Below are 23,370 nucleotides of genomic sequence, written 5' to 3' on the forward strand. Positions count from 1 at the left end.
TAAGCTAGCAGAAGACACCTTAAAGGAGAGTAAAGGAGACTTAATCTGTAGATCCTTTAACTACCTACAAAGATTATCTCCTAGAGACATGTTGTTTACACTGAAGTGTGTGGCAACAGGGTAATTAGTTGTGGATGTGACATTTTTGACCACTCCCTTAAGATAAAGGCCGGAAGTACAGATTCATTTTCACACAGCAAGTACTTCACCTTGCGACAATCTTCCGGGTGCACTGTGGTCATCTGTGCCCGTGGATTTGTTTTGATACTTTAAAATAAATTCTGTATCTATTTTATTTATATATTTCTCTTCCTAGCTATATATAGATCAAATCCAACTTGGTCTAGAGTAATCTGTTAATTAGACATACCCTTCCTTTGCTGAGTGATTGTAGGTAGTAGTACATTAGCCTCAGCTGCTAAACTTGCCTTCTTTTTGGACAACATATGTTTGGTGTATGAGCTCTCTCAGCTGTTTGGCTCAGCCTAGGAAAACTATTGGCATGTAGGTACATCACACCAGGAGCATTTCTGGTAATCCCTTCCTCCTCCCCTCTTCGGAGTGAAGAGGTAGATGGCTTAATCTCGGTAGGTTTTTCTTGGCTCCTTGCTTCATGCTACCAGGACGTGCCAAATAAAACTATTGTAGCTGGCAGGGGGGGAGGGAGCTGATTTGTGGTGACTGATTTCTACAGTGTTTGTTTGGCAAGATAGAAGTTCAAGAGGAACAGAGAAAGGTGGTTAAACTTACTGATATATTTTCCTACTTTGTGATAACTTTTCTCCATTATCTTGTGAAGAGACTGCCTAGCTGTGTAGTAGGTAAGTGATCCCAGTGACCTAGGAGAGGTTTCGAGTCAGTGGAATAGTAGGAACAAATTACGTGTTCTGCCCTTTAGCTACTACATTATACTCTGTACTTCACTCATTAACCCCATGTAAAACTGTACTGCAGTGAGTTTCAGACTCAGTACCAGCCACTGTGTGTCGATTGTTTGTGGAGGAGATGCTCTATTTTCCATCACTTGTCAATAAAATACTATGGTACTTAGAAAAGACAATTTATATGAGTGCTTAAAAAGCATCAGAATAAGCTTAGGAAAGAAAACAGTGGATGGTGGTTGTTTATATGAATGCCCAAAATTATCTAAACTCTTTTCTAATGAATTTAACCAAATCAAAGATAACGTGTTTGCCTTTATGTAACTCTTTTAGAAAAATGGCTTTAGTCATTCAGAAGATCCCTTTTTAGCTTACCTTTCCTAAAACATTGTCAAGTCCTGAGTGTTCAGGGGAGCAAGTGAGCAAGCTGATCTCACACGGCTCTGGAATCCTACAGATGACATCAGTCTTGGTAGTGGAATAGGCACCAAGTCTGCTGGGTGCAGAACTGGGCAGGAACCACTTGCCTCTGTTCCTTCCATCTCCACATATTTTAAGTTAATTCTGACTTAAGAACCTGCATTCCCCTTGGCTCAAGGGTCAGCATCAATGACAATGTGTCATTAGCAGAGGTCTTTGCTTATTGAGATTAACCCAAAGCTGAATCAGGTTCCTTCTGGAAGAAGGGTTCTGTAGAGCTGAAGAGGAGGAACATAACCAATTACTTGGTGAGAGGTTGCAGCAAGGAGGTGAACTGCTGCTGCTCTGAAGTCACCCTCACTTCAAGCATACAGGCAGACATGGAATCTTCTGGGTAGGGAGAAGCCTTTGAGTACACGTGTGTTTGGTAGGAAATGAGTGAGGAGGGAGTGTTCTGCAGCATCGCTGGGGACAATGACTATGGCTAGCCTGGCTGGGGAAGGTCATGCTATAGTGCTTACTCAGCTGCAGTGTTGCAATGGAAACAATTGTATGTTTCTAGCAAGGAATTACAAGAGCTTGCTCATTCCTAATTGCTCTCTTATCTTACTCCTTGGTCACAGCAATCCAAACTACATTGAGCAAAGCACATAAACAGTTTCGTCTACCTTCATTATAAAGCTAGGAATACCTGCTTAATTTTAAGTGAATTGTACTGCTGCTCTGACATTAGTCATGCTAAAGGACTTTTATTTGTCAGTATTCAGGAAGAGCATGCTATAAGCACACAGCTTAATCATGACAATTAGGCATATTTACTACTCAGCAGTTATGATATGACAGTGCAAATATTGCTTATGGTTTTGCTGATTCACAGTGAAATTCTCAAAATTACATTAGTTCAGTGGAAAATGAAGGAACTGGGGACTTGTTCACTCCCTCTCCTCACTCGTGTCTTAAAATATAAAGAAAACCCAGTATCAATTTGTATAAGAGGTTGTTAGAGGCCAAAAGCTGGCCACTCTCTAGGAACAGCTGCTCGTTCTGTCCCTATATATCCAATTTTGTTTAGTTTACTGAAAAGCTGACCTAGGACAGCAGATTCCTGCAGCCCAGGTTTACCAGCATGGAGAGTCCAATACAGGACGTACAGTTGTGCTCCTGCTTCTGGACAACGTGTGGCGTATTAAGACCAAGGCCATTTGTACAGGTATTTCTGGGCATTTGCCATAGGGCTGTTCCCAAAAGGCAGCCTCCTACACTCCCTAGCCCCCTCTCACTAAGTAATACAGCACTTGGCACCAGTTGTCATCTGGCCTGTAGCTTCGTGCCAAGGGCGGATTACTGCAGCTTGGTGGAATGGCTGGGTAGGAGTGTTGTGCAATAGACCCAGCAGAGCCCAGGCAGTGCCTCCTGCATGCAAAATTGCTTTGGATAATTTCTCAGTAAAATTATCACCTATGTGATTTGTACTGGACGTACTGGAACAAAACCACATACAGCTATGTTGTCCTTCAGGTTGCAGTTAAATGAATGAGCGCTCTGAGGGCTTTCTGGTTTGTACAAATAAATTCCTGAGCTGAAAGCACTGCTTGCCAGACTTTGTTGACAACCTTCATGTCAGGGTAGATCTGTTTTAGTATCTCCCACAAGATTTGTTTTGTTTTGTTTTGTTTTTTTCCCCAGGCACTAGCAGAACTTCAGTGGCTAAATCTGTTCCTCCTGCCCCAAAGCCCTCGTCTGCAACAACACACTGACCTCAGCCTCCTGCAGCATCAAAAAACCCTGTGGCCATGTTTAAGGTCCAGGTAAAAGCACTGTTGCCATTTCCAATATATCCTTTCTCCAAATTGAATGCTTTATTACAGCTAGGACTATTTCTGACTAGAGGCTATAGATCTGCAGGGGGATTGCTTAATGATAAATTTGTTGATTTGTCTGTCAATATGGCTGTATCCAGGCACAGTCAAAACCCCTGCTAGAGAGGAGTCCACCTGTCCCTCCCGCCTCCATAACCCTTGTTACAAGATAACTCTTCTCATTAAGTGCTTTTTAAGGCTTTAACCACCAGTGACTTTTTCAAGCCAAGTCCATGAGCAGGAAGGATACCTCTTGGCCATAAGCTTGCTGATTTTATTGCTGAATGAGATTATTGCTTTAAGTGAAACTGTGAGACGCAAATGGCACAAAAAGGACTTAGGCTGTGACCTGGCAGCAGCAGACAATGCTAAAGTAGCTTAATTATCAGAGTTATTCCCTTTGCTCTTCCTTCCAGGCAAGGGAAATGTTGATTTGTTCTGGGACTGGGAGAGTTTGCTAGCTAAGAAGGTGAAAGGCTCAAGCAGTGTTTTCCGATCTGTCACAGTCACTTCCCACAGTCTCACTTTCTCAGCCCTTGCCCATTGCTGTGCTGCTTCTGTTTCCACTTGTCTTTGGTCCAGGAGGTCAGTTTTGTTTCCCAAGACAATAACTGTTACCTACAAACAAAAGGAAAGGGTGAGCTTGATAAAAGAAGCATCCACCACTCACAGTGCTTTAAAACAGCAGGCAAGTAAGTAGAAACACAGTTCAGATCTGTTCTTTAACTTAGCACTGGCACAAGGTAAGCTGTGTGTAGTTTGGAAGATCAGGGCCTGGGATCTGAATTAGCCTGGGAGCTGGTTTTAATCACAGGATACGCAGGACTTCCCCTTCTCCTCACAGCTCCACCCCACTTTCTGCCGCCCCCCTCCCCCCCCCTCCCGCCCCACGATTGCTTAAAGGGAAACTAACCAAAAGAGCCAAAGTTAAACAGCCCTATTCTGCATTTATTTGGCAACTGATCTGCCCTAGACAAAGGATAAGAGTATTGACATCCGAGTAGGTCAGAGCAGTGGATGCTTGAGAGGTAAAAAAATGCATGGCAGCAGAGAAAGCCTGAGCCCTGCAGCTCTGGATTTTGCCCAGCTTGGTTTTTTCTCAAGTCCCAGCTGGCAATATACCCAAGGCCATCCCTGCCTTGCAGCCGGGGCAGGCTGCTGAGCAGTTGGGCTGTTAAACCCCTCTCCCAGCCCAGATGCCCGCTCCTACATGCACGAGAAGCCACTGGAGGGACCTAAGCATACAGTCCTCGGTCGCTGAACAGGCTGGATAAGCATCAACACCATCCTCAAGGAAGCAGTTTCAAGAGCAGCCAGTTAGTGACCAGAGCAGCCCAGCTCTATCAAGTCAGATCCTTAGCTGTAAGGATCAGTCAAGTGACTTCTGTGTCACTGTGACAGTACAGTGTGGCTGAGCTCGGTGGCCTGACTGGTACTTCAGTTCTGGGAAGTGCTGACAGTAGTGCTGAACACTTAAAGTCACTGCTCCTGCTTGTTTTAACCATTTTCTAAGAATGTTTTACCAGAATCAGCTTTTAGGGGAAAACAGCCCTATATTTATAGTTCAAGGTCCTTCATCAAACTCTGGTCTCATCTCTACGCTAGTGGTTTGACAAAGATCAAGTGACAAAGTCCTCTCTTGCTGATGATGTGGAGTTTTTACTGTGGCCACATCTGCTTGCTCTTCCCTGTTCATCAGGCTAACTCCAGGATGTCCTCTGGTTCTTTCCAGCTAGAGATGTTTGTCCTGTTCTGTGAGGTCTATAGCAGCCCACCCATGGTGCCTGGAAAAAAATGTTTTTCCCTCTGCAAGGGCTTTGAAAGAAGATACAATCTTCATATACATTTACTGCTTGCTTCAACTGAATTTTGCCTATGGTTAAGCTCTGTCAGTATGAGAGAACACATCCTCTATTTAGTATAAAATTTGGCCTGTCTTTAAGCTGTGTGCTGGATAGCCCCCACAGCAGTGGGCCAGTAGAAGCAAGGAAGCAGCCATCAGTCCCTTCTGTCATCTGTCACACAACAGTGGATTGTGCCACTCAGCAAGGTGAAGTTCTGCCAGATCAGAAGCACCATGAGTGGAGATACATCCCTAATTTGGTTAAGGATGGATTCTAGCAGAACCCAAACTTTAAGCCTCCTGATGCTATCTTAAGATAGGACTCCTGATCTCACCTTCTACCCGCTTCAAAGAACATTTTATATGGACTAGAAACCAGAGGAGTAAAACTAATTTATCCAGCTTATTGTGGGCACTACTCTTTTGACTAGTTATCCTCAGTCAAAATCACAACTTTAAGTTCTCCCAGAGGAGAAGCAAGTTGGCTGTTTTCTAAAATACCTGCATGTAGCAAGAGAGAAAAGTTCTGGCAGGTAACATGGAGAGAGAGAGAGAGAGAGAGAGAGATCCTGTTGTGGCTGATTTCCCTCTCCTCAATACAATATGCTGTAAAGTAACAGATCAGGGCCCTCACAAAACACAGCACTTGGGAAAAATTTCCTGCTCGTCCACCTTTCCTTGCCCTGCAGGGGAGTTGTGATTGACTCCTGTATCCCTCAAATAACGTGACAGCCTGTAGCTCACACCAGCCCTACCAGCTACTAAACCTCTCCTGTGACTGCAAGTTCGGCTGCTGTCAAACTTGAAGCCTGCCTTCCTCCACCATCCTATGTGCTGTCAGTACTAAACAAATTACATTTTTGGTAAGTCTCACCCTACCATTATCCAATTAATTCTTCATGCCCTTTTTATTTTTTTAACAGCATGAACCAGACATTTGGAAAGCTGTAGGCTGAAGGGAAATTTAACATTTAACAGGGAAAACTACTTGAGAATATAAAGATACTGTAAGAAAAGCCATAATGCTAATGCCACATGCAAGTTATATTTGTTTTGCTAAGCTGGAACACTGTCAGCTGAAAACACTAGCTGCTTTCTAAGGGAAAATAGAGCAGTCATTTCACACAATTGAATTGATTCAATATGGTTGTTAAAATACATTAAAGCCGCTTTGCCAATTGACTAATGTCTGGGAGACCCATTGTCAATTACTCTAGTTTGTAAGTCATCAAGTGCATGAATACAAAACAAACAAAGATAATGCCCTTCGTTATATTTTTCTATGCACTTGACTTCCCATGTACAATATCTAAAAAAAACCCATATGAACTGCACTGCTGTAGACCGTATGTTTTATTAGTCATAAGTGTCCTAGCTGGTGCATTCAGCTCACTGAGTTTTAGTTGTACTAGAGGAATTAAGGAGGAAAAAAAACCCGCATTCTTTTGCATGACCTGCATGGCATGTGAATTAGGCTTCCCCAGCATAAGAAAGCTTCCTTTTGCTGGATTGCCTAAGGCTGTGGGTACGTTAGTTTTCCTTTGTATGAGAATTTTACAGAAACAAAAGATACGCTTTGCAACCTTAACTTCTTATCACTGATACACCGATTATCCAAGCAGATAAAGCACCATGCAGTTACCTCTTTTTTGTCTCTGAAGACGTCAATCTCCTTTTTGAGCAGTTCTACTCTCTGGAAAGCTTCGAGGCTGGTCACAGCGTACACCAGAACAAAGCCATCAGCGACAGAGAAATAGTGTTTTGGCAATTCTACGCCCTCCTGCAGACCCCTGGTGTCATAAAGTCGTAACTGTTCCTTCACGCCTCGGTCTGTTTCCACCGAGGCCAAATACACATCTTCCATTGTGGCACCCTCTTCTAAGCCTGTTTTAAAACAAGCAAGCAAGTTCAACTGGTGTAAGTACAACACCACCGTAAGAATTATTTGCAATACAGCCGAATTTTACCCCACAATAGCTTTCAGTGCATGTTTTCCAGCATGACTTGACCTGGACTCAACCTTGCCTGACACCCCCATGAATGGCTGTATTCACAGATCACCACACCAGCTATTTACAATGCAGAGGCACTGCGTAAATACAGCCATCTAATATATGAGCACATGATTATGTATGTAAAATTAATCTATACAACATGCACTTTCAGGACAGGATAAGATATACCGCTCTTCCCCCAGGTTTCCAAAACTCCAGCCACCCAGGTTATCAGTTCTGTGCCAAACATGCTGCAAGCAGGCCTGCCCAAACATACCCTTTTGGAATAACAGCCAAGGAATGCCAGATAGTCAAGTACTAACATCTTGAGCCTACTTCTTTGCTTCATACCAAGCTGGATCATATGGCAAAAGTAGAAGCCAAAAGAATAATTCTGGAAATGAATGTGTATTGGTGGTACAACTAACCAATAAGTGAAATCAAGCCAGAAAGGGAAGGGGACGTTTGCATGCAAGAGAAGTTGCATGCTATATTTACTCAAATACACAGTGAGCTTCTTCCATCCCTTAGGGATTTAAAATGACTCATATTTGCTAATAGGAACAAGCTCATTTACTGCAAGGTAAGAGCATGCACAAGGTAACAAACTTTCATGTATGTATCACCTGCTCCATGGTAACTATCTGTGTACTGGCTCTCCTGTCTTCCTCCCCCCATGGTAAATGTGAGGCAATTCAAGGCAGCTTACTTTGAACTAATTAAAATTATTTTTTTCCAAAGTAAAACCTAAAAACACATAGATCACCTTAGCTTTGTGTTCCCCCTGGATGCTGGTGCATAAAAAGGTTACAGATCCTTACAAAATATGCAACTAAGCTATGGTGTAGCTGGGCCACTTTCAGAGTCAGTTTTAAGCATTCATATAAACCCCCTACAATCCACGTTTTTGCCTCCACTGCACTCCTAGATACATGAATTGTTTGCTGTTGGAGGGTACAATAATGAGCGTTATTCTCTGTCTGCCAAAAAGGGACATATTAGTGCATTGTTTAAGAAAACACGAGGAATTATCTGGCCTGTGAAAATAAGGATTTTGCTATATTCAGTGACACTATTCAAAATACTTCACATTGACAACAAGCTAAAGCATTCCACCCACGCGGATGGTTTCCCATGATGTATGCAGCATTCCTATACAGGAAAGTGGCACAAGCTGTTCTTTTTGCCTCTCTCCATGCAGTCTTCATAGATCAAACTCTTATTAGGTTTGCAACAAATTAATTTTTCTTGCCTCCAAATATAGCCATGCTAATGTGCAGAAGCAAAACTAAGAGGAGAAGGACAAAACAAAGGTTAATGAAAAGGAAGCACAAACATGTTTCTAGTGGTTGGAGAATGTGTTACAAGGGCGTTTTTAAAGACTGGAGTAGATAACAGAGCCCTTTCTGAATACAGCACTGTATTTTTTTCTTGCTCTGCCTCATTGCACTGTACAGAGAGGTCAAGGGAATATCTAGCATCAGTAAATACTGCTGTGGCAAGAAGGAATGCACCGTAAGTACCTAAGTTTTCTTTTTAGAAAGCAATGAATAATCTTGGACAGGGTTTTAACATCTAAATGTTGCCCTGTAATTCAACAGTCTAATATATCCACGTTCTCCTATGACAGCTTCTTCCTGATGGTATTAAAAGTAACAGTGCAAATTATGTCTTTTAACATCCTACTTAAAAATGAAGAGGAAAAATGAAGATCTGGGAGTTAAGTCAGCAGAATATAGCAACAAATTTTGATGTGAAATGGGAGGGGACACTTTGGAGGGAAATGGAATTCATGCATCAGTATCCAATTTGAGAGCTGAAATTTCACATACAATGGGGGAGGTAGTATACTGAAGCAAACACAGGTAATTTTCAGACATTCCTATGTCACTTTATTCTGGGCCCTGCTTCCAAAGCCCAGACCATATGTTAGCCACATCTTGCTGGCAACAAGAATTACATTTTTTGTTAGCACCACCCCTTTCACCCACTTTCCCAGTCTTATTCAAACGTGTGTCGGGCAAGTTGTTGTACGAGCAACAAAACTACTCAGGAAAACCCAGTGTCCTAGGAAGTTGTCTGGCACCATCCCATCCTCCCTGTCACAAGGATGCTACCTGGGGGGGGGGGGGCAAGGGCAGCTGGCACTGGGAGCGCTGCCCTGTAGACTGCTGCTAGCTTGAGTAGGTTCTCCTTGGAGGAGAGCATTACCATGGGCCTTTTCTCTCTCTCCTGCTAGCAGTTTTTCTAAATTTACAGGAACATATTTTGATATATCTATGGCTGTGACACAGATGGATGGGTAGATGGAGCCAGCTTTCAGGTTCAGAAACCATAGGGGCAAAGGAAAGGAGAACAAAGAAGACAATAAACAATCTCATAGTTTCTTTGCAAACTAAAGGTGAAAAAAAGTTAGGGAGGGAAAAGAGGAACAGACAGGAGATTTATGCCATTCTCTAACATGTACTTAGCTGGTGCAAGTCTTGGGAGAGGCAGAAAGGTCTTTGCCTGTGTTACCCACTGCTGCCACAGAGGAACTGCAAGAGGAAGCCTCAGTCATAAATTGGGTGGTGTTTCAACCCTTGGTGGTTTCCCATTGAGAAAAGAGGCTCGATTTTCTAGTGAATACTGCACACTCAGACTAGACAAGGCAGAGATATTGCAAATATCAAAATAAAGAAAAGTTTCAGAATGGATGGAATTTCAGAAGTTCCCAAGTGACTCTCAAACATAAATGCAATACAAAATTTGTATCTTACTGAGTACTTCTGAAGATCTCCTATGCAATCTGTCCTTCCCTCCTTCCAGTGGGAATTTAGCAAAGAGCTCCTAAAGTCTGATACTCCTTGTGTTTGTAAACTGTGGGATAACAGGCTTTGCTTACTTAGATCTCAAATGTCAGCATATCAGAGGATCTTTGACTGGGAGAAGAGCTGGACAGGCCTTAAGCAGGAGCTGGTCTATTTAGATTTAGCTTCTGTTTAAGTACTGGTCCCACCAAATAGTAACCACAGTGGTAACCCGTAGTTGCCTACATTCAGCTCCTTTTTCATCTATTTCTAAAATACAAAGCTGACTACAGCTCTATCAAAAGGTAGTTTTGATTTAAGAAACAAAGATACAAGGATGCACAATTTGGTTAATTAGCCTGCACATCTTCAGAGCTGTGAAAGTCAAACCCCCAGCTCCCTCCAGCTGAGACCAAGTGAGGCAAATGCTTTCATTATGGGTTCTACCACGATAATGCGTGGTGTTTACATTCCCTGCTAGTAAGATGATTTGAAGTAGCTGCTTATGAATAACTGACCATACTGGCTATTTGCACAACCAGGAGGCAAAGATAAGGAAAATAGTGTTTCCTATCTCCTCCTGTTCATCTGATAAGCTTTACCCATAGGTTGAGGGGCCAGAGATGTTTTAATCATTCTTTCTGCACCATCACTGAATGGGAACACTGTCTAAGGAAAAGTACCTATCCTCTTTACAGACATGTCCCTTGTTGAAGTTAAGCCATCAACTCGCCCGTTAGCCCTTTCAAGAGAGCTCAGGCCAAGCATTGCCAGGTACCACAGGTGTTTAGTGAGACAAACTTCTGCTGCCAGTCAAGGACCCATTTAATGACCTAGAAGAAAAGACTGGGCTCTCTTTCTTAGGAGAGCAAGAGAGATGGAGGACTTGGACAAACACAACATTTAAGCCACAAAAAGAGAGATCAACCCCAGCACCAAGGCAACCATAGACATACGTGCAAGTCTTAACCATTTGGCCTGACCTATGGCAATACAGTGCCTACAAGACTCAGAGCTAAACCTGCACCCACTTCAAATGCCATCTTTCAGATTCTGTCCGATTCCTTGTATCAGTTTAGCCAGAGGTTACCATGCATGTACATGAATTTATGTGGCTCTGACAGCATCTCTCATCTTTTTGCCCTCTCCTTTCTTATCCAAGGCAAACAGCCCCTCTTGCAGTTTGAAAGCCTAGCACAAAGCCCAATACCATATGTTGTTGCTCACATGCTCCAGCAACACAAATACTCCTTTTGGGGAAGTATTCCTGCCTCCCGAGTACTTTTTTCCTCTTTGACCTCAAGCAATCTTAGTGCCTTTGCAGCAGTGCTGGCTGCTGACCATGTAAGTAATGGCAGCACTTAGGAATTTCACCCATGACAAGCCAGGGAGAGCTGAAGATGCATGTGTTTCTAGGAAAAGAAAGACAGCACAACTGGGTTTACAGCACCATCACCAAGCACACAGCCGGGAGTGTGGGCTCAGAGCCAAGGGCTTTATATAGCAGCGTGAAACCTCCAAGGACACTAATCACTTCCCTGATAGCAACTGTGCCACCACTCCTTTTTACAGGAAAGTCAACAGGAGGCACATGAGCATATACATAGACTCAAAGCTAACGTACAGCCAGGAGGAGACCCCCATGTCAGTGGCTGGGACAACTGAAAGAATGGCACCAGACCTTGTGCTCTGAGCCTGCAACCAAGTTCGAGCATGCCTCTTGTCAGTAGGAGGATGTGAATGCCGTCAGGAATGGAAAGACTCCATGCGTTGGCTTAGAAGTCCTCCCCACAGTTCCCCATCCCTCGGACCAGCCACAGGGCTGCTCCTGACGTCAGTCAGGAAGCACAGGTTTTGAAACAGCTTGTGTCCATGTTGCCATACTTGGTGAGCTGCCTTGCTAGTTGGCTTTGAACAAACAGGCTTTCAGCAAACACACTAGTCCTTTTCACCTCCTGCCAAAAAGGCCAGAGGCCAAGACGTACACCTCAGTTTTCTGGAGATCACAAGTTTTAGGAACCGAGGGCTGAGATTCAGTAATCATGTTTACAGCTTGGAGGGGCCACCCTTGCTATGGTAGGACTAGCAGCGGGTCTGTGCAGTTTAAAGCCACTCAGCTGAGGAGCGATGAAGGACTCGCCAGTTCTCAAACTCTGTCCTTGTCCAGGAAGACCCTCACTGTGGTGTCCTGCCTCCACAGTTTGAGGGTTAAATCAACAGAGATTGGAGCAGCAGCTAAATCTCTTCTGGGAACCGTTTTCACCATACTTCAGGCACCCTCTCTGTCCGTGGGCTGAGGAAGAGGCAGGGGGAATGGTGGCCACTCAGTGGGATTGCCAGAAACACCAACTTATCAGTCCATCCCCCAGACTGCTTGTCGGACACGTGGGTGCTATCAAAAGCACTACAAAAGGGTAAATTTCAACTAGCTATGAAGAAGACATTTCTTACAATGAGGGTGGTGAAACACTGGAACGGGTTGCCCAGAGAGGTGGTAGATGCCCCATCCCTCGAAACATTCCAGGTCAAGTTGGACAGAGCTCTGAACAACCTGATCTAGTCAAAGATGTCCCTGCTTACTGCAGGGGGGTTGGACTAGATGACCTTCAAAAATCCCTTGCAACCCAAACTCTTCTACAATTCTATGAAAATCATATAAAATGGGAGACTATGTTCTTCCTTCTCCCCTTGCATACACACATATACACCCCCAATATCAGCTGCTCCCTCCCTTTACTGTTAGCTCAAAAAACATAAGAGCAGAGCTGCAGGAAAGGAAAAATGATGTTTTTGAGTGAAGAGGGGGAAAGACTGCATTGCACAATGGCTGAGCTGGAGTGGAGGGTTTGGTAGCACACCTGCAGCTAAACCCTGGACACGAGGCCTCCCTCTGTTTATGTCAGTATCTGTGACGTTGTATAATCATGTACATGGCTGGTTCCATAAATAGCTCCTCTGATCAGCAACACCCGAATATCCTTCCTGCCTGGGTGGCTAGTAGGAGTTTGGGGGAGCAAGTAATGCAAGGCAACATGATTTAAGCAACGTGGCCTTGCTCACGCTGCTTGGGTGGCTCTGACAATCACCCAGCACAGTGGAGAGGCAGGTCAGTAACGACGGAGAAAACCTTCAGCCTGCAGGTTTTGCAACCTTCACGCTGAAAGCTACTCGGGGCTACGTGCACAGGGCTCGGCAGGATGCTGGAAACAGATGCTGCTGCAACATTAGAGGAAATCCTCCCTTTAAACGAGGGTATTAGCACGCAGTTCTGTATCACGCTTTGCCAGCAAATTCCTCCCATCCACACATTTTAAAGGCGCAGCGCCTGCAAAGCACCGTTCTAGAAATCCTAGTGTTTCTCCAGTCACTTACTCCAGCATTCAATTTACCAGCCTAAGGAAAAGATACAAATGGACTAGACATCTTCTGTCAAAGCCCTGAGATTCACCCCTAGTGCCACCTCTTGTTTCTGGGGGAAGCAGGAATAATTTATCAGCCTGTTGATCGTTGCCCTTCCTCTCAAAGCTGTCATGCAGACACTGAGGGAAACAAGCTGGCTTTGCCTTCATTCCCTTTCTTTTGTGCACAGCCAGTCTCAGACATTCCATGCTCCTCTCAAGTCCATTTTCCACGGAAGGATTTCTGTGAGAGCCGAGAAGCTTGGCCCTTGAAGTTCAGCACAGAATGTGGGACCTAAAGCAGAGCTGTTTGTGTTTTGCGGGTTTTTTTTTTAAGCTCTTTGATTAAATATTAACCAAAACCAAGCAATAGAAAGCTTTAAGAAGATGGAGCAAAAGTCCAGTCTCTCCGCTCATCATGTGCTATCTATTTATTTTTCAGGCATCTACAACGTCTTTCAGGGAAAGAGATATTATGTAAATAGGCAGCAAGCACAACGCCTACTTTTTGTGTTTGTTTCTTTTTAAACATTCAGGTATTTTATAACTGGGAACATCAGGGAAAAGGTTCTTCTCCAAGCCTCTTTTAAAAATCAGTAAACAAGGGACTATAAATTTGAAGAACTGCCCAGAGGTGCAGCAAAACCACAATTATTTCCTCCTTCACCTCAGTGCTGTTTGCAGACCTCGGTTACTGGCTTTTTTTGGGGGCCCACACAGAACAAGATTCTGGAAGAGGAAACAATTCGGCAGGGAAAAAAAAAAAAAAAAAGTCAAAATATCTCACCAACAGTATGCTTGCCATAGAGAAGCTGCTCCAAAATCGCAGTCTTTCCCACCGAGGCCATTCCACAAACCACCACCTTGTAGCCCTTCCCCATCTTTCCCGTGAGGGCGGAGTCGGCAGGCGAGCCCTGGGCAGACACAGCAGGGTTACCCGGCGCGCTGGCACCGCTCAGCAGCGGGCAGAAGCAAAGCCCCCCAAAGGCGAGAGGCAAAACGCGAAGCAGCGGGTGACTGGGAGGCACAGCTCCCTCCCCGGCGCTCGCCAGCGACTGGTATTTTTAGGACTAGAGTGTCCTCCCACACCATTTTTTAAGGTTTTAGGCTGCTGCCATCGGTGCCGACGCTTCCCTGCAGCCTCGACGCTCGTCCCGTTGGGCTCAGGGAGACTGTTTGCGAGCAGTGCAGTTTGTAAACCTGCTGGCGAGGGGCTGTGCTTGTTGGCATGTGTGTGCGTTGGAAGACTTATCGGGCTGCATGTTTTTGCTGCGGGCCTGATGGTGCCTGGTGGTATCAGGATGGCTTCTGGACACATGACAGAACGGTGGTTCCCTCCTTTTTATTTCACATACAGAGGGCTTCTACCTTTTACAGGTGAGGAGCTAGAAAACAGGAGCACGAAAGGCTGAAGCACAGGAAAGCAAATGCAAAAGCAGGGTTTTAAAATACGTTCTGGGGGTTGGTTCTAGCAGGAGGCCGCGAGAAGCCAGGCCAGTCCCTCTGCCAGCGCGCCCGGGCAGGGCGGCGGGCCCGAGCCCGGGGCTGCTGCTGGGGCAGCTTGCCGCAGCGGTGAGAGCAGAGCAGTACCTTTTCAGGACCAGGGGGGGCTGACGTCGTCCGGCTTCAATTCCAGTGGAACCAGGTGACGCCTCAGAAGCCGGGGTGCTCTGCAAGGCACGCCCTGAAAAGCAGAAAGGTCGCACCCCCCGCAGCCGCAGGGAGAGGGGCTCTGCCGGGCGGGAAAGCCTGGTTCCCGTTCTGATTCCCGCTGAGGGCCTGGCCCCCCCGCAGCAGCAGCAGCAGCAGCAGCAGCAGCAGCAGCAGCAGCAGCAGCAGGCGCTGCGCTGCCCCCGCCCGCACCCCGCACCCAACGGGCCTTACAGCCATTTTTAGGGCTTCCCCCCCCCCCCCCTTAGGATTTATCATTTCTTTTTATGATTTTCCTTTAATTATTGTTCATCACGGTATTTTAAGGGTTCTGGTCAGGATCTCTTTTAAAGTACTTCTCTTTAGGTCACCCCCCCCCCCTCAGCTACTGCGGGGCTCTCCCGGGCCGGAGGTTTCGGGGGGTTTCAGAGGGCGCCCCCGCCCGAGGCCGGGCCCCCCCTTTCCCGCCCCGCGGGTTCCCGCGCCCCGGTGCGCGGCCCTGGCCCCCTCGGCCCCTGCCCCACCTGGACCCGGGCTCCCCGGCGCCGCACGGAGCCGCGCCGGGCGGGCGGGCCGCGCTGCGCTCCCTGCCGCCATTGGCGGGCGCGGGGGCCGGGCCGGGCCGGGCCGGGCCGGGCCGGGGCGGGGCGGGAGGCCCGGCCGCCCCAGGACTACATTACCCATGAGGCACCGCAACCGCCGCCGGAAGCGTGATGTCACCGCAAGGGGTTGTGGGAAGGAGGTCTCTTCCTTTCCGGTGCGGGGAGCCATCAGGTGAGGAGCTGTCCGTGCTCGGCCTTTCCCGCAATCCGGCTCCATCCTGGGCCCAGGGCGAGCATCTGCCCGCCGCGCTGCCGCCCCCGCCCGCTGCCGCCCTGGCGGGGAGGTCGGGCTGCTCACACGGCGCGGGGGCTCTGCGGGGCCCGGGCGGGCCGCAGGCCTGGAGGGCTAGTGAAGGGCCCGTAGCTGCGCCTCGCCGGGGCGGGCGGGCTGCCCGGGGTGTGGGGCTGGGAGGGGGACACTCGGGCCGGGGTTGCCTGGAGTGAGGGGAAGGCCGTGCGCTGCCGCGCTGCGGGTTCGTCTTGATTACAGGCCGCGCCTCCTAGTGCGGGTCTGGGTTTGCAGCTGGTCTGTGGTGGTTTGTGCCGTAATGCTGCTGTACAGGGGGGTAGCTTAGGTTGCCCGTGGCTGTGCAGAGAGGGTTGTGGAAAGTTGCCATGAATAATTGGGGGGTTTTCTTGTACAAATAAAATAAGCTGCGTTATTCTGATGGCGATTTGGGAGGTGTTTGATGGAGTGCACTCACACGTGCTAATTGCTGCAGGTGCATGAGAGCACAGGTGTTTTTAGGGGTAATTAAATCCCACTGAAAATAAGGACCACACCACCCAAACTCACGTATTTCTTTGTAAGTTAATATATATAACTTGATTCTAAAGTTATATTTTATTTTAAAAATCAATTTTGGTAGCATCTGGCATACACACCTGAAGAATTCTCAGCTGAGGAGTTCAACACTTAGGAACATAGGAAAAGAAAAAAATGGCTGAGAGTGACAACTGGCCTCTGTTCTGTTGGAGGCTGCCAAGTATGGGCCATGTTACCAGATGTGCCAGTGGTGTAAAAGAGGCTTGAGAGCACCCTCCATGCCTGTGGTGTTACCTGTGTGGTTTTACGCAGCATCTCTGTTGGGAGCTGCTCAGACCTGGAATGAGATGTGGTGCACTTTTTTCACTGACACCTCGATTCTGCAGGTAGACAAGGATGGGTGCCTACAAGTACATCCAGGAGCTATGGAGGAAGAAGCAGTCGGACGTGATGCGGTTCCTGCTCCGCGTGCGCTGCTGGCAGTACCGGCAGCTCTCGGCCCTGCACCGGGCTCCGCGCCCCACCCGACCAGACAAAGCTCGCAGGCTGGGATATAAGGCCAAGCAAGGTAATGGGGTGTAGAGGTGCAGTCCGTGTGCTTCGTGAGGGAGTGACCACCTTGTATGTCGGCTTCTTTCCTTCCTGAAGTGATAGTGGAGTAGCAAAATCTGAAATTGAAATACTCCCTGAGAACCTGGAGTGTCTTGCTTTAAATGAACTTTATATTACAAATGTGTTCAAGTGGTAACGCTGCCCACTGCTTGAAACTGTACTTGATGTGGTTTTGAGTTCACTCCTTCTGTGGCCATTTTGACAGATGGAGATCACGTGGGCTTTGCCTTTATTTCTTGTTCCATGTTACTACTGCAGAGTTGACCAGTGCTTTTAGTATCCTAGGTTTCAAGGGTGTCACTTTTCTGCCCAGATTTTATCATGCATTATTTTGACTGTGTTACAGCTGTATGTGCTTGAGCAAGCAAGATGGCGTAGGTTGTGGTGCCATTAGAAAATAGTTGATGGTCAGTGAAAGAAATTTGGGGAAAGTGGCCGCCCATCTGCAGCCTGAGCATATCCTTAAAACAACATGTTTGTTCACCGTGAAAATATAAAGCTTGGAGTCTACGCTTCTGTTACTGCTTGTGAAGTTTGATGCTTTTCCTCATTTTTAAGCGATCATATTTCAGCAGGTTTGGTGGATGGTTTGTGCTTCAGAGCTTCATGAATGCTACTTCCAGAACATGGGATTTTAGTTTTGGGGTAGTTTGTATTGTTGGATGTTTCAGGGTAGGATATTTTTGTGTAACAACGTAGCTGTTCTGATTGTATTTGGAACCGCGTATTGGAAAGGTGCCATCAACACTGGTTTGGAAGTAAAAAATAGTTGTGATGGAACAACACTTCCTTTACTCACTAGTAATGGAAGTAACAAAAGCATCTTGTGCTAGCCACCTCCACTTGTAGGTTTTGGTGAAGATTGGTATAGTGGCCTAATTTTCATGTGAAGCTTTCAGGGTGGGAAGTGCAGTATGAGCATGAAGAATTGCCTTGCTGTGATCTGCATTTGCTAAGCTACAGAATTCTTCTGGTTCCTAAGTCACCCTTTCTTCTAGGCTACGTGATCTACCGTGTCCGTGTTCGCCGTGGTGGTCGTAAGCGCCCGGTCCCGAAAGGTGCAACCTATGGCAAACCTGTGCATCATGGTGTTAACCAGCTGAAGTTTGCCCGGAGTCTTCAGTCTGTTGCAGAGGTGATTATTTTGATTATCACTCAGAAACTATGCAGTAGGAAGAAGGTCTTGGTCTTTGAATTTTGAAAATACTCAGTGACAGAAAAAGCCCACACAACCTTTCTGTTAATGTGTTGAGTGAACGATCTTGAATACTGATGGCAGGGAAGTACCAGAAAGTCTAGAAAAGCTGTGTTGAGACAAATGGAGAAAAATTATTCAGACTTGACAAATGGGGTCTGAGGAAAGCACTACTTAGGTGATTTGTTGGCATCTGTAGTGTATACTTATTTCTAGAGCACACCACAATATTTGTAGTGAAAAATAGACAACTGGTGTAAACCCCAGTAAAGTAAAGGGTTAGGCATGCAGAGTAAAAATTGAAATATGCTAAGGTGTCTGACTTTGTTCATTGTTAAACCCTTCCACTGTGCTCCCTGCCATGTATTTATTACCTGCTTTAGTAATGGTCCTTTCAGAGAGTGCAGATGAGTTCTCATCTTGAACTCTGGGTCACCTGTTTGTGTAGCTGCGCAGTATTCTTGGCTGTACCATAGGATCCAAAACCAGCATGCTAGAGACCTCCTTGTTCTTTATAAAAAGCTTAGGTACCTCACAAGCACAGAGATTGGTGGTTAACTTGTTTTTTAGATGAGATACTGTTACCTGCTGAAATACTCAAAATGGAAACTTTCATGAGATCTTTAATTTTCATAATGCCACAGTAGTACTGTTAAAGAGATACAGTTCTCACCTTTAGAAAAACATTCCGTGAGTTAGAAGTAACACTGGTCTGCACTCTCAAAAAAGAGACATTGTAGACGAATGGAGGCTGCTCGTTGCCTTTCTGTCTTGAAGCAGAAGACTTCTGTTCCCAGGACTTCAAAAATATTAATGAATTAATTCAGCAAGTGGGTTTTTAAAAAAGGGGAAAAAAATAAAAGGGACATGATCATTTAAAAGAAACACAGGTGATGGGTGTAAATTAAAGATGTGATTCTATGTCTTCAGTGCTTACAGTGTGCTCGTGTGCTATTGCCAGCTATCTGATGGCTAATCACATGCTCACTTGTGTTGACAGCTCATGGAAGAGGTTATCTGCCCTCAGTTTTAGTTTGAAATTTTCTGAAACTGACATGGTTTTCCTGAAATACTTAAATTTTTCAGAGGGAAGTACTGCAGACATGTAAAGCCTCCATTGTAGCTACCATCCCCACATAAAAGCTGGTTGAGAGTGGCTGGCATTTTAATGTTTATTATATATTGCTCTCATATGCTAGTATAGAACAAGGACTTGAAAGAATTTGAATATATATGCAGAAAATAGCCAAGTGCTGTGTAGTGTAGCAGTAGTTTGGGATTGCATTGAGGTAGAAGTTGGTTGGCTCCATTGGTTTATACTTTCCCACAGTGATGATAAAGTACAAGGATTAAACATGCTTCTGGTATTTAAAATAAGAAGCATTCTGGACAGGCAGGGCAGATGGAGTTGCATAATTAGTATTTTCTGCTTTGTTTTGTTTTCTGAACTAAGACTGCTTTCCAACCACAAGGGAGGATCAGAGTAGCAAGGACTGATACACCAGCAGTGGAGTAAAGACTTGTTACATCAGCTCTTTCTCTTCTGTCAGTATGGGCTTATTCTCTGCAGAAATATCTTTCTCCCCTGTAGCTTTCAATGTGCAAATTGATTGGTCTTTCATAACTTCCCACAAAAGATTGTTCCCCAAGTTCAACTTTTGCTCTTCATTTTCACATTAAAGTTATTTTTAACTCTGTATATTTACTTATTGGGTGCTTCTGTGTACAAAGTAATTCTTTTGTCAACCAAGCACCTTTGTCCCAAAGTTCTTTAAAACCCATTTAAGGTAGGAATGCAGCCTTTTTTTTTCAATACAGCATTCCTTTTAGCTATTGCTTTTTCATGTGTCTTTGCAAGTGGAAGGGTAACAGTTGTTCTAGGAAGAGAGGGTATCTCAGGGCTAATTGAAATTTCTAGCACCTGCAAAATTTTGGTTGTGAGTTACTCGTATCTTTCAGCATAAATAATGCCCTGCATCCATGATTTTACAGCCTTTGCATTATTTTTTTTTCCTCTAGGAACGTGCTGGCCGTCACTGTGGGGCTCTGAGAGTCTTGAACTCCTACTGGGTGGGTGAAGATTCCACTTACAAGTTTTTCGAAGTGATCCTGATCGATCCCTTCCATAAGACCATCAGGCGCAACCCTGACACCCAATGGATCACCAAGCCTGTCCACAAGCACAGAGAGATGCGTGGGCTGACATCAGCTGGGCGGAAGAGTCGTGGTCTGGGCAAGGGCCACAAATTCCACCACACCATTGGTGGCTCACGTCGTGCTGCCTGGAGAAGGCGCAATACCCTGCAGCTGCACCGCTACCGTTAAGTCTTGTAAATGTAACAATCTAATAAAGCTGATGTGGGTTGTTGAATTTAACAACTGCTTCTGCTGCTTCTTGGTTTATGCGGAGAAGTGTAGTGTTCTCCAGGAGTTCAGTTTTTTCCATATTTTGAGAGGCCTTTGAAAATGTCATTTGATATTTGTGAAGATTGTAGGCTCCAAGCATAGAGTTCTGTGAGGGATCTTTTTATAAGACTGAAAATACATTTGTGGTGTGAATTTAAAGCCTAACATGTTTGGGTTTTTTTTTTTTGTTGGTCTGGCTATACTTCTTCACTGTCTGTAGGTCAGGGTCTCTGTCCTGTGCTTAGACTGAAGGCCAGCTTTGATCTTGTGCAATGAGATGTAAACTGAAAGTGCTAGTATATTTTTTACATATGATTAAATACTAATGGCAATTTTATTTTTCCAAGTTGTTTTTTTGTATGTCTTCAGTGTCAAACCAGCTCTTAAGCTTGTGTTACCTGCAAACACTGGCCAAATCTAAGCACAGAATAGCAAAGGTAAGGCTTGCTCTGTTCCTTAAAAGTGCACAGTATTTTAAATATGGACACTCACAAAGACCTGTGTGATGTTTTAGGTTGGTTAATAAAATACTGATTCTAGAGTTGGTATTACTTAATTTGTGCAAGATTTTAGGCTGTTCCATTTTATATTTTGCAGTGGAGATTGTTTCTTAGATACTTCTGCCTTTTGATACCAAAACAGAATATTTCTCTGGTGTTAAAGAGATGCATTCTGATGTACTCTGCATGGTTAAGTGGTAGAAATAACCACATTTGGGTGACAGTTAAAGAGGAATGTATTCTAAGCTACATTTTGTGAAATTACAGTGTGACCTTTCCACATGAAGTCAACTTGCACATAAATGCTGAGAAAAGAATAACTGCAATTTCTGGTCAATTAACTGCACAGCTGTCCTAGCTTCCACAGATTTCATACCACATGCAATGGGCAGTGAAAGGAAAAGGGATTGATAGAAGGCCCAAGAAGCAGCTGTGTCTTTCTAGAGCTTCAGCTTGGGATGTACAAATGTTTTTAAACAACGGAAAACTAATGCTGAGACTGAAATGTCCAAGATCTGCCCTGCAACTGAGAAATTACCTTCCTTTGCTCTTCTGAGTTCTTATGGGAGGACTGGTCAGTCTAGAGACTGAGAGCACTTTCTTTAAGCCAGGAGGAAGAGCTCAAAAGAGCAATCTTTCCGGCACATTTTGTTCAGCTCAAGCAAAAAAAAAATTAAATTACGCTTTTGTAGATATGTTTAAAAGTGCTATCTGCTCTTTAAAGGAAGGGTTTTGTTGGGGTTTTTTTTCCACCTTTCCTGCAAAGGAGGAAGTAGTGTTAGGAAGAGGATTCTTGAAAGCAGCTTCTGTGATGGTGTAGAACAGGAAGTGGAAGTTCCTCAGAGCAGACTCGTGGGGGTCTGTGGATACTGTACTGGAGCTTGCTCAGCTGTTGAGGACCGTTACCACTGATCAAGGAAGTTGACTTGGCAATCAGCACTAATGCTGTCTCTTGCCAGAGTTCAAAACTGATGGTAGGTGGGGGACGTTTTTGGTGAGACTTCCCTGAGGATTCCTATCATGGTCCTGTAGCTTTTTGAACTTTAAAATAGGGGACAAATACCATCCCCTCCAAGGTTTGTTGAAATCTACTAGTGAAAGTGTATGTAAGTGGGTATGGTATCCATTAGACTAGCTAAGAAATTTGAAACATGGTTCTCTTTTCAGTGGGAGCTCTGGGTGCACATGGCTCATCCTAGGTATTTAGGAAAATGGGTTGCCTTGGCGTCTTATACTGAAAGCTTATTCTCTGTCAAACAGTGTTTTGAGTTAGATTGAGGGGAAGTTGCAGTATTTGTGTGAGGAGGAAAGGCAAATTACCAAAATCTGTCTTTTAAAAAGGCAAAACATTAAGGAAAAACTTTTTGTTTGGGTTTGTTAGCTTGGAAAGTGAGGCTTAGAGATTACATGACCTCTGCCTTTCCCACTTGATTTTTGAAGCTGTTGTGCAAATTCAACAGATTGCCAGTTTGTGTTCTTAGGAATGTGGTGAAATCAGTCATCTGAGACAGCAGTCTTAGTGAGAGCTGTTATTTGAGTTCAACCCTCCTTATACATGAAGAGTCTGCCTGAAACATGGATACAAAGCTGTAGTTGAAGGAAGGCAAAGGGAGAGAAGAGGAAGCATCAGGAATTTCACTGGTGAAATTTATTAAGACATGGAGGAATCCAATAATTGGTTTCCAAGCAATCTACCTACTTGGCTTTGCTTGTAGGACTGCTTGTTTCTCAGTCTGAACAGGTGTGTTTTAGACATAGTTAAAAGCTGTTTGGTTTCTAGCTAAGACATAATCAGTGCCACAGTTAAACTACAGAGAAACAGGGCTGTACAGTACCAGCCTATTTCAGCCTGATATCAGGTGCTGTTGAAAGTCATTGACTGTAAGCTTTTTATGAGGCTGGATTTCACTTTTGTGTAAGCTGCCTAGATTAAGTAATCACTCAGCCTTTGGTAGAAGGTGAGGGCCTGGCAAGTAATTCCGCTCCTGTTAGAAATGAATTCTGTCCTGAAGGGTGGGATGTGTAAAAACGGATTGTGTGATTGATTTATCACGTTCTTTAAATAAGCAAGTAGTAAACTGCCTTCCATGTAGCTAATAGAAGTGCTCATTATTTGGCAACACTAGCTAAGTTGTAAAGTACAGACCATGTTAATTAGCAGCAAGTGTAATTGTTTCCTCACATTGTTTCCAAAGCACTGGGAGTCTGTGTGAGGCATTTGAGTGCTTCTGGGCGAGGGATGCTGGCATGCTGCCTGCGGTAGGCACAGATGCTGATGGAGGGGGCAGTGGGCTGCTTCCTTGCAGCAGAAGGTCACTGGTAATTTTGGCTGGGGGGTATAAGAATGAAGTAGTTAGCAGTGAAGGAGAGTAATAGCTGAACTTGCTTACTTGTTTTTGTCCTTGTCACGCAGTAGCTGTTCACTAGCCTTGACCTAGTGAGAAATGTGACTGCA

The 23,370-nt window shown here is 45.1% G+C and overlaps 2 protein-coding genes across 5 annotated transcripts; one reads left to right on the plus strand and one right to left on the minus strand.

Annotated features, from left to right (window-relative positions):
- Nucleotides 1-2,034: 2,034 nt before the first annotated feature.
- On the minus strand, nucleotides 2,035-15,441 carry NKIRAS1 (NFKB inhibitor interacting Ras like 1). Of its 3 annotated transcripts, XM_051610238.1 has the most exons (6): nucleotides 15,359-15,441; nucleotides 14,775-14,868; nucleotides 14,274-14,569; nucleotides 13,972-14,098; nucleotides 6,646-6,887; nucleotides 2,035-3,778 (listed from the first exon to the last, which is right to left on the minus strand). In XM_051610238.1, exons 3-6 carry the CDS (start codon nucleotides 14,274-14,276, stop codon nucleotides 3,539-3,541), a joined length of 612 nt encoding a protein of 203 aa, XP_051466198.1. In that variant the 5' UTR covers nucleotides 14,277-14,569; nucleotides 14,775-14,868; nucleotides 15,359-15,441; the 3' UTR covers nucleotides 2,035-3,538. The 3 variants fall into 3 exon arrangements, with proteins under 3 accessions (XP_051466198.1, XP_051466199.1, XP_051466200.1); XM_051610239.1 differs by lacking the exon at nucleotides 14,274-14,569; XM_051610240.1 differs by lacking the exons at nucleotides 14,274-14,569; nucleotides 14,775-14,868 and having other exon boundaries at nucleotides 15,359-15,437.
- Nucleotides 15,442-15,524: 83 nt separating this feature from the next.
- RPL15 (ribosomal protein L15) lies at nucleotides 15,525-20,388 on the plus strand. Of its 2 annotated transcripts, none has more exons than XM_051609681.1 (4): nucleotides 15,525-15,608; nucleotides 16,589-16,770; nucleotides 17,813-17,949; nucleotides 20,029-20,388. In XM_051609681.1, the coding sequence occupies exons 2-4, from the start codon at nucleotides 16,599-16,601 to the stop codon at nucleotides 20,332-20,334; spliced, it is 615 nt and encodes a 204-aa protein (XP_051465641.1). In that variant the 5' UTR covers nucleotides 15,525-15,608; nucleotides 16,589-16,598; the 3' UTR covers nucleotides 20,335-20,388. The 2 variants fall into 2 exon arrangements, with proteins under 2 accessions (XP_051465641.1, XP_051465640.1); XM_051609680.1 differs by lacking the exon at nucleotides 15,525-15,608 and adding an exon at nucleotides 15,700-15,720.
- The last annotated feature ends 2,982 nt before the right edge of the window (nucleotides 20,389-23,370 follow it).

This window comes from Apus apus, chromosome 2 (genome assembly GCF_020740795.1).
Source record: "Apus apus isolate bApuApu2 chromosome 2, bApuApu2.pri.cur, whole genome shotgun sequence".
Lineage (NCBI taxonomy): Eukaryota > Metazoa > Chordata > Aves > Apodiformes > Apodidae > Apus > Apus apus.

What these genes read in the sequence shown, in the direction of transcription:
- NKIRAS1 (XM_051610238.1), bottom strand. An exon ending in CTATGGCAAGCATACTGTTG is followed by an intron (nt 6,888 to 13,971) that starts GTGAGATATTTT and finishes GTTTTAAAACAG; the next exon opens with GCTTAGAAGAGGGTGCCACA. An exon ending in TCTTCAGAGACAAAAAAGAG is followed by an intron (nt 3,779 to 6,645) that starts GTAACTGCATGG and finishes TTTTGTTTGTAG; the next exon opens with GTAACAGTTATTGTCTTGGG.
- RPL15 (XM_051609681.1), top strand. Translation starts at nt 16,599, where the DNA reads ATGGGTGCCTACAAGTACATCCAGGAGCTATGGAGGAAGAAGCAGTCG. An exon ending in GGGATATAAGGCCAAGCAAG is followed by an intron (nt 16,771 to 17,812) that starts GTAATGGGGTGT and finishes CCTTTCTTCTAG; the next exon opens with GCTACGTGATCTACCGTGTC. An exon ending in GTCTTCAGTCTGTTGCAGAG is followed by an intron (nt 17,950 to 20,028) that starts GTGATTATTTTG and finishes TTTTTCCTCTAG; the next exon opens with GAACGTGCTGGCCGTCACTG.